Consider the following 12,743-nt stretch of genomic DNA (forward strand, 5'->3'; position numbering starts at 1 on the left):
CATGAGTTAGTTTTATGAAACTACTGATAGACCTTATTTTCTGATTCAGAAAGCATATAACATTTTAGACATTTTCTGCTAGTCTATCGTTTTCCATTCGCACTAGAGAAAAGTTTGTTTTTAGCCTAAAGTGAAATGAATTGTTCACGTAGGCTTGAAGCATTAAGCCTGCGGGATATTTGTGAAATATGAAATATGTAAATATGTTGAAATATGTTCATTTGTCACATTGTTTTCCCTACATCATTTGATGGCTACCGTGAAATATTTCATACAAATCTCCCAGAAAAATATATGGAATACGGAATGCATGATCGCTTTCTTATATATTTTATTCTAATGAAATTTGATTAATTATGTATCCAGATGTATTTTATACAAACTAAATTCGAAAATAAGGACAATGAGAAAAATATCAAGGATTAGCAAAATAACGTACCATGCAAGAAACATATTTTGAACGATTTCGAAAATCTCAACGTAATTGCATCTGAATGAAGCAAAATGGTTTTAATTCAGATTCACTTACGTTGCGATCTTCTTCGAATTTTCCTTATGTTCGAAATTATTTGCCATTTTGGGTAAAATTAAGGAACTTAAACTTTTAGGTAATCCAAACTAAGCACGTGATCAATAATGTCGATGAAATGTTTTTTTTTTTTTTAACTTCGGAGTCAAACATAATAAATTTAGTTCAAAATTGTATCATGGTGTATTTCTTTAACATAAAAAGTTACTAGCAACACAATGCACAAAGGATGGTGAAAAAAACATTCAGTCAATTTTAAATCATATGTGAAGGTTGAAACATCCCTAAGTGCGAATACAGCAATTCGTTCATAAAGGTATAATTAACAACTAATCCACCGAGATTCATTATCTCTACCCCTTGAAGTAATTAAAACTTAATAAACTCAACAATCATAAATCTCCAAAATAAAAACATCATTTCAGTTACAATTTAAAGATTGTTGCATCGCTCTGCGAATGATTTCCCTGCATGAGCCGTTTCAGGCGACTGGCCTGCCGTTTGAGTGCTTCCTGACGTTTTTGTTCGATTTCCTCCTTAGAACACTTCCTAGCTGGATCTGTAGTACTTGAGCTCGCTAGAAAAAATAAAAATTAAAATATTCAAGGCGTAATGTTATTTGTAATTGTTGAATACCAACCCAATGATAAACTACCGCTGGATGAAGCGATGACAACCACATCATTTTCATTAGGTACAAACATTACTGAACCTAGAAGAGCAAAGATATTTTACAATATGTTATGGAATTCTGTAAATTATACATATATTTTCAAAAACAATGATTTCAGGAGTAAATAGTACTGGTTTTTTAATCTTCTACAGGGTGCAATTAAATTAAATGGCACTACACTACCTCTCCTCCTATGGTAGCAAAGGTGATCCACAACTTTTCGGTCCGTCTCATTTTTGTCAATCTACCTTAGTCAGTACTTAAGGACTTTTTTCCTTGATTTGTTTTCCGTCGATCTTGTTTTCCGTGCTGAGCACCAATGCTACCGATGCCAGGAAAGCAGCACCATCAACTCATGAACCGGGGACCAACGGCTTTACTTCCCGTGATCAGAGATGTTATGCCTCAGAACATCCCGGCGGCGCCGACTGGGATTGAGCCACAGTGGCAGCATACTCTTGCTAAAACTCTACACTGGACCACTTTTTTTTTTGGTGAATTTACTTCTATGTGTCTCTATTTTAAATCAGCACACATACGTTCCTAGGCTATGGTGCCCATTTGGTCACTGTTGTTTTTGTGTTGATCCAAATAGTTTTGATAATTATAGATGCACATTCCCGTTTTTAAGTGGAAGTTCACCGCCCCAAAAATATATTTTTTTCGGTTCATTTTTATTTTTCCAAAATTTTTGGGAAAATTTATCAAAGATCCAAGAAAATTAGATGTTAGTTAGATTTTCGAGAAAATTTACATGCAAAAACATTTTTTCTTTCTCTTGAAAAAAATGAACTCTACACACTTAGAAAATAATACCGAACTCGGTTTAATTTTTTACCGAACCTCTTCGGTTAACCGAACCAACGAGAAACCGGAAAATTGTTTAAAAACATTTTTTTTCAGGCGTATTTATCGAATCAGACCCGAATTTAGGTAAAATAGTATAAATTTGACAGATAGAAATGAAGACTTAACCGAAAAGTACGGTATCGACATTTACGAATTAGGTAGGGGAAATGACGGCTTCGACATGACAGATTATTTTCGGCAACCCAAATTGAAACACTATTTTCACTGGATTTTCTTATGAAAACACTTCGCTGAATGCATGCAAACGATTCTTTATGCTTTCAGTTTCAATTTGACTATATTTTTACCACTGAGAAAAAGCAATCTAGCAGGGTTTTCTTGAAATGAAACACACGCACTACAAATTGTAGCTGATTTCGAGTTGCCGATAATAGAACAGCAGATTTACATGCAGTTCAAATGGAACGGTTGCCGAAGAAAAACTGGTTGCCGACAATACTCGCTCTCACTAGAGAAGATTGGAGCTTTGTAAAAGCGTATCAAAACAGTTTTTGACAATTTTTCGACTGAAATTGTTATAGCAGCTGGCAGCAAAAGATTGTAAACAAACCAATACTGCATATGTGTGCGTTCCATAGAGAAAAAGGCTATAGAAAGAAGGTCGCTGCTTAGGTTGCCGAGAATACGTAAATTCCCCTACGTGAAAACTGAGAAACTCGGTAAATTGAACCGAATATTCGCTAAAACGTGTTAAACTTCAAACGCTTAAACGTCAAACGTTCTACTTGCGCTCAACTTCACGACGGAAATTTTAACCAAAAACTCGGTTCTCGAAGCTGAGTCAGCCATTTTTTTTTCTCGCGTGTGCTCGTTTTGACTGTACTTTTCCACGCTGTAACTCGCGTTACGGAAGTTTTTATTCGCTGAAACGGCATATTGTGGAAAAGCATCCGGAAAACTCTCGAAGTTCTACCAACAATCAATATGAAACTAACGATTTTAAATTGGCTCACTACTTGACTAGCCTATTGGTCCAAGCAAATTGACTAACGTATCCCATTATAGTAAAAACTCCAGTACTACATTATGTTTGTTTGGATTTGCTATGAAAGTTTGACAGATAAAATGAGGGGTTAGTGGATTTTCCTATGTTTCGAGGGGTGAATCGATTAGCTTGGGACCGAAGATAGTACCAGAGCTGAGCCAAAAAGTTGAGCTCGTTTCTTCGAGACCTTCTAGTTTTAGAGTTACTGCTATGGTTCTACCGTGGAAGAAATTTTTGATGATTGTCCTGTGGCAGAACAAACAACATATGCTGATTTACAGAACAGTCCTAAACTCGAATCAAGTATAGATTTGGAAGAGTTAATAAAAATAATAAATATTAGCATCTGCATATGATTACATATGATGAAGGTTTACTTTACACAAAAATCAATGATTTTATTAAGCTTTGTGACGAAATAGTACGGCACGTATCAGGGAACTTTGAGGCAGAAACTGTGAATTTTCATCCCAAAACAAATTAAATAAATATATTTCATACATTTCTTTTGGTTTTATTTTTATGAAAATTCGAAACAACGTATCCTTAATCCAATTTTTTTTACCCCGTAACGTGGGTAGATCATCTTTTCGTGATACATTATGGGATGTAAGATCTACCACCGATTCCTAGTCCTGACTACTTAAAAATTGGGGGAACAGGATTTTTCAGTAATCCAAGGAACACATCTTAGTCTTTGTTACTTTTTATGCCTTTTTGATAGTGACAAGACTCGGCTTTGTCTACCGAGGATGATCTTGAAACAAGGAAAAAATGAGTTAATTGTCCTTATCTATGTGATTCCTAATCTTCTATTCGTTGTTCCCTAGTTTGAAGTGGTTAAGACTAGGGTTCTGATGCATGGTCATTATCGGTGTCATACCTTAATTTTGTTGCTGAGGAATCCAATTTTGACTGACAAATGGGCGCGCCTTTGGAGGGTGTTTCAACACCCCGAAGGGTATAAATAGCGGGACCTTTAAATTAGAGCCGGATCCTTGCGATAAATGCAAGAGTGGCAACTGTAAAAAAATCGAATACTTCATCATTTCTTTATAGTGATGGAGTAATACGAAATGCACTAAACTAAGGACACAGGATATACTACAATAGATCAATTTACTGGTCGCAGTACAGTTAATTACAACAGATGGGTCAGTTCGTTGCGTTCGGTAATTCTTGAGTAAACCAATGTTCGGTTATTTCTTCTTAAATTTATTTTTCGTCAACCGAGATTTTCAGTAACTTTGACAGATTGTGGGTAACAAAAAGAACTAACGACAAGTCGGTTATTCCTCTTTGAACCGAACAGACTACCGAGCGTTCAGCAGATAAAAACTCGGTTAACATCAAACCGAGTTCGGTAATATTTTCTAAGTGGGGGCGACCCCAGCGTAGTGGTTAACATCCATACCTCTCACGCCAAAGTCACGAGTTCAAATCTCACCTCCGGACAAGTCACGAATGACCCAAGAGTGTTAAAATGACTATAATAAAAAAAAAAAAAAAAAAATTCTAAGTGTGTAAGCAAAACCGAAAGGTCGATGATTTGTGGTTTTTTGAGTCCAACTTTATGCCCTGATGACTTACAAAAAACACCTTTGCACGCGAATTTTATCTAAAAAATCAGAAAAAAAAACTATGACTCTCTTATATTTTTGCCACCTTTTTCCAATATTCAAAAAAAAATGAATTATTTTTTTCGGAGCGGTGAACTTCCCTTTAAAGGTTGATTTTTGTCCCAGTGTTGCCTTCTGTCGTCACGTATGTTTTCATTTTGTCATGTGTATTAAACCCAACTTACATCTACACGCTTGCTCAATGTTACTCAAAAGTGAGTAACTTCTACTCAGTTTGGTATTTTTGTACGTATTTACAAAATGTCAAAATCTGAGTAACATTGTGATCGCGCACGGGCGGGAACCCTACGTTGTGTTGAGTTTTGTGATAATTACGAAGACGGATAGAACTAAAACGCACCGATTGCTTCGCCGTCCTGCCATGGCGGAGGCATACGAGATACTGTTTTATTGTATTGTATATTGTTTTCTAGAATCGTACAGTAGTGGCACATATAATCGACGATGCACAAACATACTCCCCCCCCCCCCCCCAAAACCTATGGTTTTCTATCAACTAATGGAACATAAATACAATGATATCAGACAAACTCAGATGACAAAATGGTCAGTAGAACAAAGTATGCTAACTTCAGAAGAATCCGGCATTCGCACTCGCCCTCTAACAGTGAGTATGTTTCCTGCCCAGAACTGTCGTAGTTTACGGTGAGGTAGGACCGAACACACTCTGCCAGATGGCTACCTGTGGACCACACCATCGTAGCGGGAAGTGGAGCAGATTTCTTTGTATCGCTGGCGTCATACACTGCAGCATCTTCATCATCGTCCTCGTTGTCGTCACAGTTTTTGGATGGTTTTGCACTATCTGTTATTTACCCGTCGGTATCAAGTAGCTGGTCACGGCACCATACACGCTTAAAACAGATTCGCGAGGTCGGTAGAAAAAAATACTGAGCTGACACGGCAATTCATAATTTTACTGATATTTCGACAACAAAAATATTTTTCCCGAGATTGATCAAAAACATTTCCGAAATTCGCAAAGTAATTCGCTAAGCACATCAGTAAATAAAAATAATACCGAAATCAGCAATCGCATTTACTGAGATATCGGTATTGGCCCATCCATTACCGAATTTCGGTAATACAGCTGTCACTTTTTTCCAACCGCCATGTTTCAGAAGATCAGAAGTTAATTATTATCTGTGTCTTTTGCATCGAAAACAACTTTAAAAAACCCAAAACGTGGACTAAAACGCTCGAGGAAGCAGGATCCGAACCTACGAAAGATGAACCCACTCCATGGTATAATCCAATGGATTAATGTAAGATCAAGATTGTTCTGTTTTGTTTGAGTGAAAATAATTCTTGTTTGGTTTAAACTTTCAGTCCGATAAGTTATTTTTTGGCTTGTTGCATGTGCTTTAATATTAACCAAATGATATATACCTACAAAATAATAGATATACAAAATGATAATCCCATTGCATTGTTTCTTATTTGCAACTATTTTCCACATGACAATCTTTTTATTTATTTTTTTCTTATTCTTTAACGTAAGTAAACAAAATTGGAAAAAAAATGCTGAGATTCAGTATGTTTTTTACCGTAGGGATGCTTTTGCCGAGCAATCAGTTGTTGTTTTACTGAGATTTTCGGCAAAAATTGACAACCGTGAATTTTATGATTACCGAGATCCTCGGTTAATTTGCTGTTTGCCGAGATGGTTACCGAGCACTCAGTGGTGCCCATCTCGGTAATTGTTTTGCCGAGATCCGGCGAAAAAAACTTATATAGTATAGTATATAGGGACCAACTGCATAAGCTAGGGGGTTGGTCCCTACATACTCCGATGTAGCGGAAGGCACGGTTTATGCACAATTATAATTACAATACGCCCAGGGCTTCCGTTTCCAAACCTACACACTTAGATTTTTTTGCCGAGATGGGCACCACCGAGCAGCTCGGCATTTTATTTTGCTGGAAATTCAGCAAAAAATATGTTTGTTAGCTGAGATCTCGGCAAAATTCCCGTTTGTTAGCTGAATCTCGGCAAGTTTTTCACTGATATCCAGCAAAATAAAATGCCGAGCTGCTCGGTGGTGCCCATCTCGGCGAAAAAATCTAAGTGTGTAGTAGTAGTCGTATAGTCACTATGAACGGAGTTCCAATTTATTGATCAAGTCAAGTGAAATATCTTGAATTAGTACTTGACCGAAAATTAACTTTTAAGGAACCATTGAAGGCATCCAAGCCAAATGTAACAAATATATAAAAACAGGACATCCAAACTTTGCCTGAAGAATTCAAATATTTAAACACATTTTCGACCGGCCATGCTTTACGCTGTGCCAATATGATCTAGTTGTTGCACTACTTGGAAAAAAGCTCGTCAAAGGATTTTGAAGCAGGTAGGGGAGAAAGGTACATAACACACCCCCGGGGCAGGACGCACTTTTTCACTTTATTTTGAGTTTTTATTGGAATTTTTAATCCAATTCTAGGATTTATCATGCAGGATGATTTTGAGTTCAGATGCTATGCTAGAGTGCTGCTTGATAAGACAACAAAACAGTTACGTAAAAGCCATGAAAAACACAAATGAAAGTCAGCTGCTACGTTCTGCACGTTCTGCGTTGTATACCATTGTACCCAAGGTGGCCAGACCTACACATTTAAATTTTTTTCGCCGAGATTCCAACAGCCGAGTAATTCTGCAATTTATTTTGCTAAGATTCAGTAAAACAATTGCCGAGACTCAGCTAACAAATAACATTTTACTAGGATATCAGCTAACAAACAGAAATTGTGCAGAGATATCAGCAAAAGTAAATGCCGAGGTAATCGGCTGTTGGAGATTTTACCGAGCTAGATTAAGTGCGTACCGATTTATCGGTAGTCCTACCGATTTTTGGGATGCCTACCGATTCACAGACGAAAGGTTCAAAAGTACCGATTTTTCACTTTTCCAACCGAGAATCACAGATTTTAAGGTTGTGTTACATTTGGTGAATTTTCACTTTAACTTTACACTTCGAAAATAAATTATAGTGTTCGAAAATCCCTTTGTTGTTTATCGTCCGACTTTTGTAAAGGTGTTTGTCAAGATTGATTCCTGATCGGTCAGAAATAAGTCTGCTGTCAAATTCAAGTGAAAATTCACCATTGGAACACAGCCTTAGCAATCTTGAAAAAAAATTCAAAACCTATGTTTTGTTTTCCGTGTAGTTAGTTAGTCAGTTTGATCGAACGCGATGTGTTTTGCAACTCCAATCCAACGGTGAAATTAAAAAAGCACCCAAAAGTAAGTTCTTTTCACTCATCTCGGCACTATAGTGCAGGAACCAAAAAGTAGATAAAGAGGGTCAAAGTAGTTTTTATTTACTTGTGTGGAATTCGTGTGAAATTTTCCACTAGCTTTCTACCCAAAAGCAAGTTAGTTGTACCCAAGAGATAAATATGAGTATACCTCGTATTATACTCAACGTTGGGTTCCCACACTTTACTACTACCCCTGTGGGGTGGTTTTGCTGCTCAGTTTTTGACAACATTTGAATGAGGAAAGGAGACAAACTAGTCAATAGTAGGTAAATGTGAACTGGCTGTTGGGTATTTTTTTCTTACCGTGTACGGATGAGTTTTTTTTCTACGTTTAATCGACTTTCTCTTTTTCTGGTCTGATGCTATTTTCTGTTTCTCCCTTTTTTGATGTCGTGTTTCCACACCTCAGAAAAGCGATTAAATAGCTTCGTGCATGTTGGGGTCAAAATGTTTATGTACACCGATCCATATGATTTGTACCAACAAACTGAACGCAACTGAGCATCTCAAAATTGTAAAGAACGTGAAATATTGTCAAAAGGTGACCAAAATAGGAACATGGCCAACGCTCAAAAGGGTTTCAAGTTTCTGGAAAAGCGTTCTTAAGACGGCCTACTATAAAAGTTTTGAGAACCTACCGATAGTGAACAAAATAATCTGGCCACCCTGATTGTACCCTACAGTACTACCAACCGGTGAAAACTAACGATTTTCAATTGGCTCACACTGTTCCCCTATCGGTCTCAAGTACATCGTTGAACGTACCCCATTATAGTTGAAATTCTAGTACTACACTATGTTTGTTTTGATGGGCTATGAAAGTTTGACAGATTAAATGAGAGTTCGTGGATTTTCCTATGTTTTTATGTATGTATGGTACTACCATAGAGGTAACTCTAAGACCAGAAGGTCCCGAAGAAACGTGCTAAACTTTTTGGCTCAGCTCTGGTACTCTCTTCGGTCCCAAGCAAATCGATGCACCCCTCGAAACATAGGAAAATCCACGAGCCCCTCATTGTATCTGTCAAACTTTCATAGCGAATCAAAACAAACATTGTGTAGTGCTGTTTTGACTAGAATGGGGTCCGTTAATTGATTTGCTAATTAACTGTGTAATAAAAAAAATGCTGTGAAGTGAAAAAATATATTGGATATCCTGAGATATCCTGCTCTGGTCTGGGAATTTTTCGGGATAAGACATTTATTTCTATCTTTTCTGGGCATAGAGTATGAGTATAATCACTGCATGAGCATGAGCATTATTTGTATTATAAATTATTAACACATCCTTCTTCTTCTTATTCGCATTTCAAGCTTATTGCTTAGCGCATATTAGCTTATTGCGTGCTCTCAACTTAGTGTTCTTAGTGTTGCACTTCCACAGTTATTAATTGAGAGCTTTCGATGCCAATACCAATGCATGAATTTGTATATTGTGTGGCAAGCACAATGATACTCTATGCCCAGGGAAGTCGAGAAAATTTCCAACCCGAAAGATTCCCTCGACCGGACCGGGAATCGAACCCGCCGCCTCCGGCTTGGTAATACCGTACCTTTACTGACTAGGCTATGAGGCCCCTATGAACACATCCATGTTCCTATTTGTATAGTTTTTGTATTAGCTCATAATTTATTATACAAATAATGCCCATGTTTAAAGATTGTCATACAAGTGTATCCTAATGACGCGGATTATACTAAAGGGATGGTCCATTAATTATGTCACGCAAATTTGGCCCATTTTCAACCCCCCTCCCCCCTTTGTCACATTTTTTGTATGAACCTTAATTTTTTTTTTGTATGGCTCGTCACCTCTTTCAAACCCCCTCCCTCCTAAATGTGTGACATAATTAATGGACGACCCCAAAGCAAAAATTGTAAACGGATAAGAAAGCTCGCAAATAACAACTGTTGAGAACCCTAAGTTGAGGGCCAGTGCAATTGTGTTCCACTAGCGACGTAATAAATCCAATATAATCAATTCATAATAAAATCAGTTTCAAGTACTTAGAAGGTTTGGTGTATTATTAATGCTCTCAAACGTTTGGATCATGCTTGGCTTGTAGACACCAACTGCTCATTTGTTAATAACTTTTCACTCAGTTGTTAAAATTTATTTTTCTTTATAGAAATTGATAGGTTAGGATCATACTTTACTCTTAACATTTGAATCAACACTAATGAATTTCTACACTTAAAGTCCGAGATGTGCAGCGAGCATTTCTCACTTCATTTTTGCAACGCAAAATCAAATACAGTTTATTACTACCTAGGTAGAATTAAAATCTGTTTTTTTTTACGTAGCTATCACAAGTTTAAACTCTATTATATCGACTACTTCAACAAGAACTATGTTTCATCAACTCTAGGCAAAGTTATTAGCAAATGAGCAGTTCGTGACTAAAACTGTGTATTTCTTTCTTTTATTTAACGTCGGTCTCTGTTCCGCAATCTAGTGCCAATCACCGACGGACATCGATTGCCATTCATTGACGGCAATCGAATGTGCAGGAAGGCAGCTTCCACACCTGCGTAGGATATCGCACCCATTCAACACACATGGGCCGGGACCAACGGCTTTACTTCCCTTCCGAAGGAAGACGTGACCAGAGATTTTTATGCCTCAGAAAAATCCCACCGACCTCGGCTGGGATTGAACCCAGACCCATCGGGGTGTTATAAAGCAGTCACGCTTACCACTACACCACCGGCGCCGGCTTAAAACTGTGTATGCCAAGCATGATTTGGATCTTAGATCCTCTTTAAAAAATGTCGAAAACTTTCAGTAGGCTCAAATTGATGGAAAAAGTGGCTTTTTTAAATGGTGAAGGTTTTGAAAATTCATAATTTGTAATGTTAATGCTGTGTTATGCGCCCCAATAATTTTACTCATTTCACAGAAAAGCCTGAAAACGAGCAGATTATTCTCATATAATTTAAGCTATAAAAGCGAAAAGTTCCTGGTGAATACAACAAATGACACCCCCCGATGCACGTTAAAAAAATAAGAATATAATAAGAAAAAATATATTTGAATCAGCCTCATAAACTTACCATTTGAGGAACTGGATATTGAGAGAGGAGACTGCACACCTGTTTTCGTATTCCTGGTCCTAGAGTTGGTTATCTTGTGGCTCGGAGATTCTGGCATTGATTTGTGCCGCGTCAATAAACTACTTTTACTCAAGTATCCAACAGAAGGCTTCTTTGAATCTTTATTATCCAGTGTAGTTTCACTGTTGATTTTCGTTGTTCCAGGCAATACCACGTGTTGTAATAGCAGCTCGAGTTCAGATTCTGGGAACGAGTCATCACTATTTGAGTCGAAGTTCTCGGTGGTTCTACTTTTGAAGAAGTTTCTACTTTTTTCAGGTTGTTGCTCTTCAGCAGTTAACGTGGTCAAGTTTGGTCGCTTCGGCAATATAACTGTAGCGTCGAATTGATGTTCTACAGCTTGACTTGCTTGCATTAATAAATTATCCAAATCGGAATTGTTGAACGAATGAACCCTTGCTGAAGTTTTCTTATTCACATTTTTATGCTGGAGCTTACCTCCGTCGGGAGAGGGTGGAGGTGATGTGGGTGGTATGACTTGCATCGAGGAGCAACTTAGTGTTTTTTTCACCTCAAATGTATCACTAGTTGATTCATCACGCTCAACAGCTTGGCTTGCTTGCAATAATAAATTATCAAAATCTGAGTTGTTGAACGAATCCGATACTTCTGAGCTAACTCTAGGTTTAACAATAAGTGATTCACGCCTTTGTTTCTTTGCTGATGTTTTGTTGTTCGGGTTTTTTATCAGGAACAAATTATCTCCGTCGGGAGAGGGTGGAGGTGATGTTGGTGGTACGACTTGCATCGAGGAACAACTTAGTGTTTTTTGCACCTCAAATGGATCACTAGTTGGTTCATCACGTTCTTGCAAAAGTTTTAGTTCTGACTGGAACCTATAAAACCCGGTTAGCTTGTCGGACCCTATCTTCCGATAAGACCGAGAAGATTCTGGATCCTTGTATGAAATTTGATTGCTACTGCTTAATGGCTTTTGACGAAGTCTATGATCATTTGCAATGGCTCGTTTCGGACTGTTCCAGGCCCAAGATACGCCAGATACAAGATTGCTTGCATCTTGTGACATTGGTATAGGGGAATGATCACATTCATATGGCACTGGTGAATCGCTTTTGAATGAATTGCCGCGTTTTCGAGTATTTCGAGGAGTGCTACATCCTGAATCTGTTGAAATATTAAGCTCACCTATCGGAGACTTTGGAGATTCTAAAATAAAACAACAACAAAATGTTGATTAGTGAACAATTAGAAACCTGTGACACACATCGGAGAACACGGGAACTTTTTTATTTTGTTTAAATTATCTGTGTTATGGGATCAAGTCATTGCTGCGCAGTCGGTGATTTCGCCGCCAAAAAAAAAATCACTGCATGGGTCATTTGTCTCCGGTTATTTCTTCAAATGATATTTCGCCACCGCCAAATCCGATTGACGATTGACTTAATCCTTATTCCATACAATTTGTTTTACCCGAGAGATGATCCATGACAGTAGGAAATATTTGATCAACTTGCACTTTTTAACGCATATTTGCAATGCATGCTCCAAATTCTATCCGCATAAAAAAATTGAAAAAAAATATTGTTTGCCGTTTATTAATTAGCCGCGTCGATGTTCTCCGCGAAAAACGTAAAAAGTATTGGATTCAGGGCCGCATTGATAACCCACATAAACGCGAACCATAACTTGACCTTACCGAAAATGGACGAG

At 37.6% G+C, this 12,743-nt stretch overlaps 1 protein-coding gene across 1 annotated transcript in view; it reads right to left on the bottom strand.

Moving 5' to 3' along the window:
- Nucleotides 1–886: 886 nt before the first annotated feature.
- The window catches only part of LOC135708466 (uncharacterized), a 31,128-nt gene continuing 19,271 nt past the window's right edge, over nucleotides 887–12,743 (bottom strand). The window contains exons 2-4 of the mRNA XM_065230589.1: nucleotides 11,013–12,239; nucleotides 1,170–1,241; nucleotides 887–1,106 (exon numbers count right to left, since the gene is read on the bottom strand). Coding sequence (XP_065086661.1) covers nucleotides 955–1,106; nucleotides 1,170–1,241; nucleotides 11,013–12,239 — 1,451 coding nt within the window. The 3' untranslated portion in view covers nucleotides 887–954. The remainder of the gene's footprint in view (nucleotides 1,107–1,169; nucleotides 1,242–11,012; nucleotides 12,240–12,743) is intronic.

Source organism: Ochlerotatus camptorhynchus, unplaced genomic scaffold, assembly GCF_037179485.1.
Source record: "Ochlerotatus camptorhynchus isolate MF236.1 unplaced genomic scaffold, CSIRO-AGI_Acam_v1.1 ptg000030l, whole genome shotgun sequence".
Lineage (NCBI taxonomy): Eukaryota > Metazoa > Arthropoda > Insecta > Diptera > Culicidae > Ochlerotatus > Ochlerotatus camptorhynchus.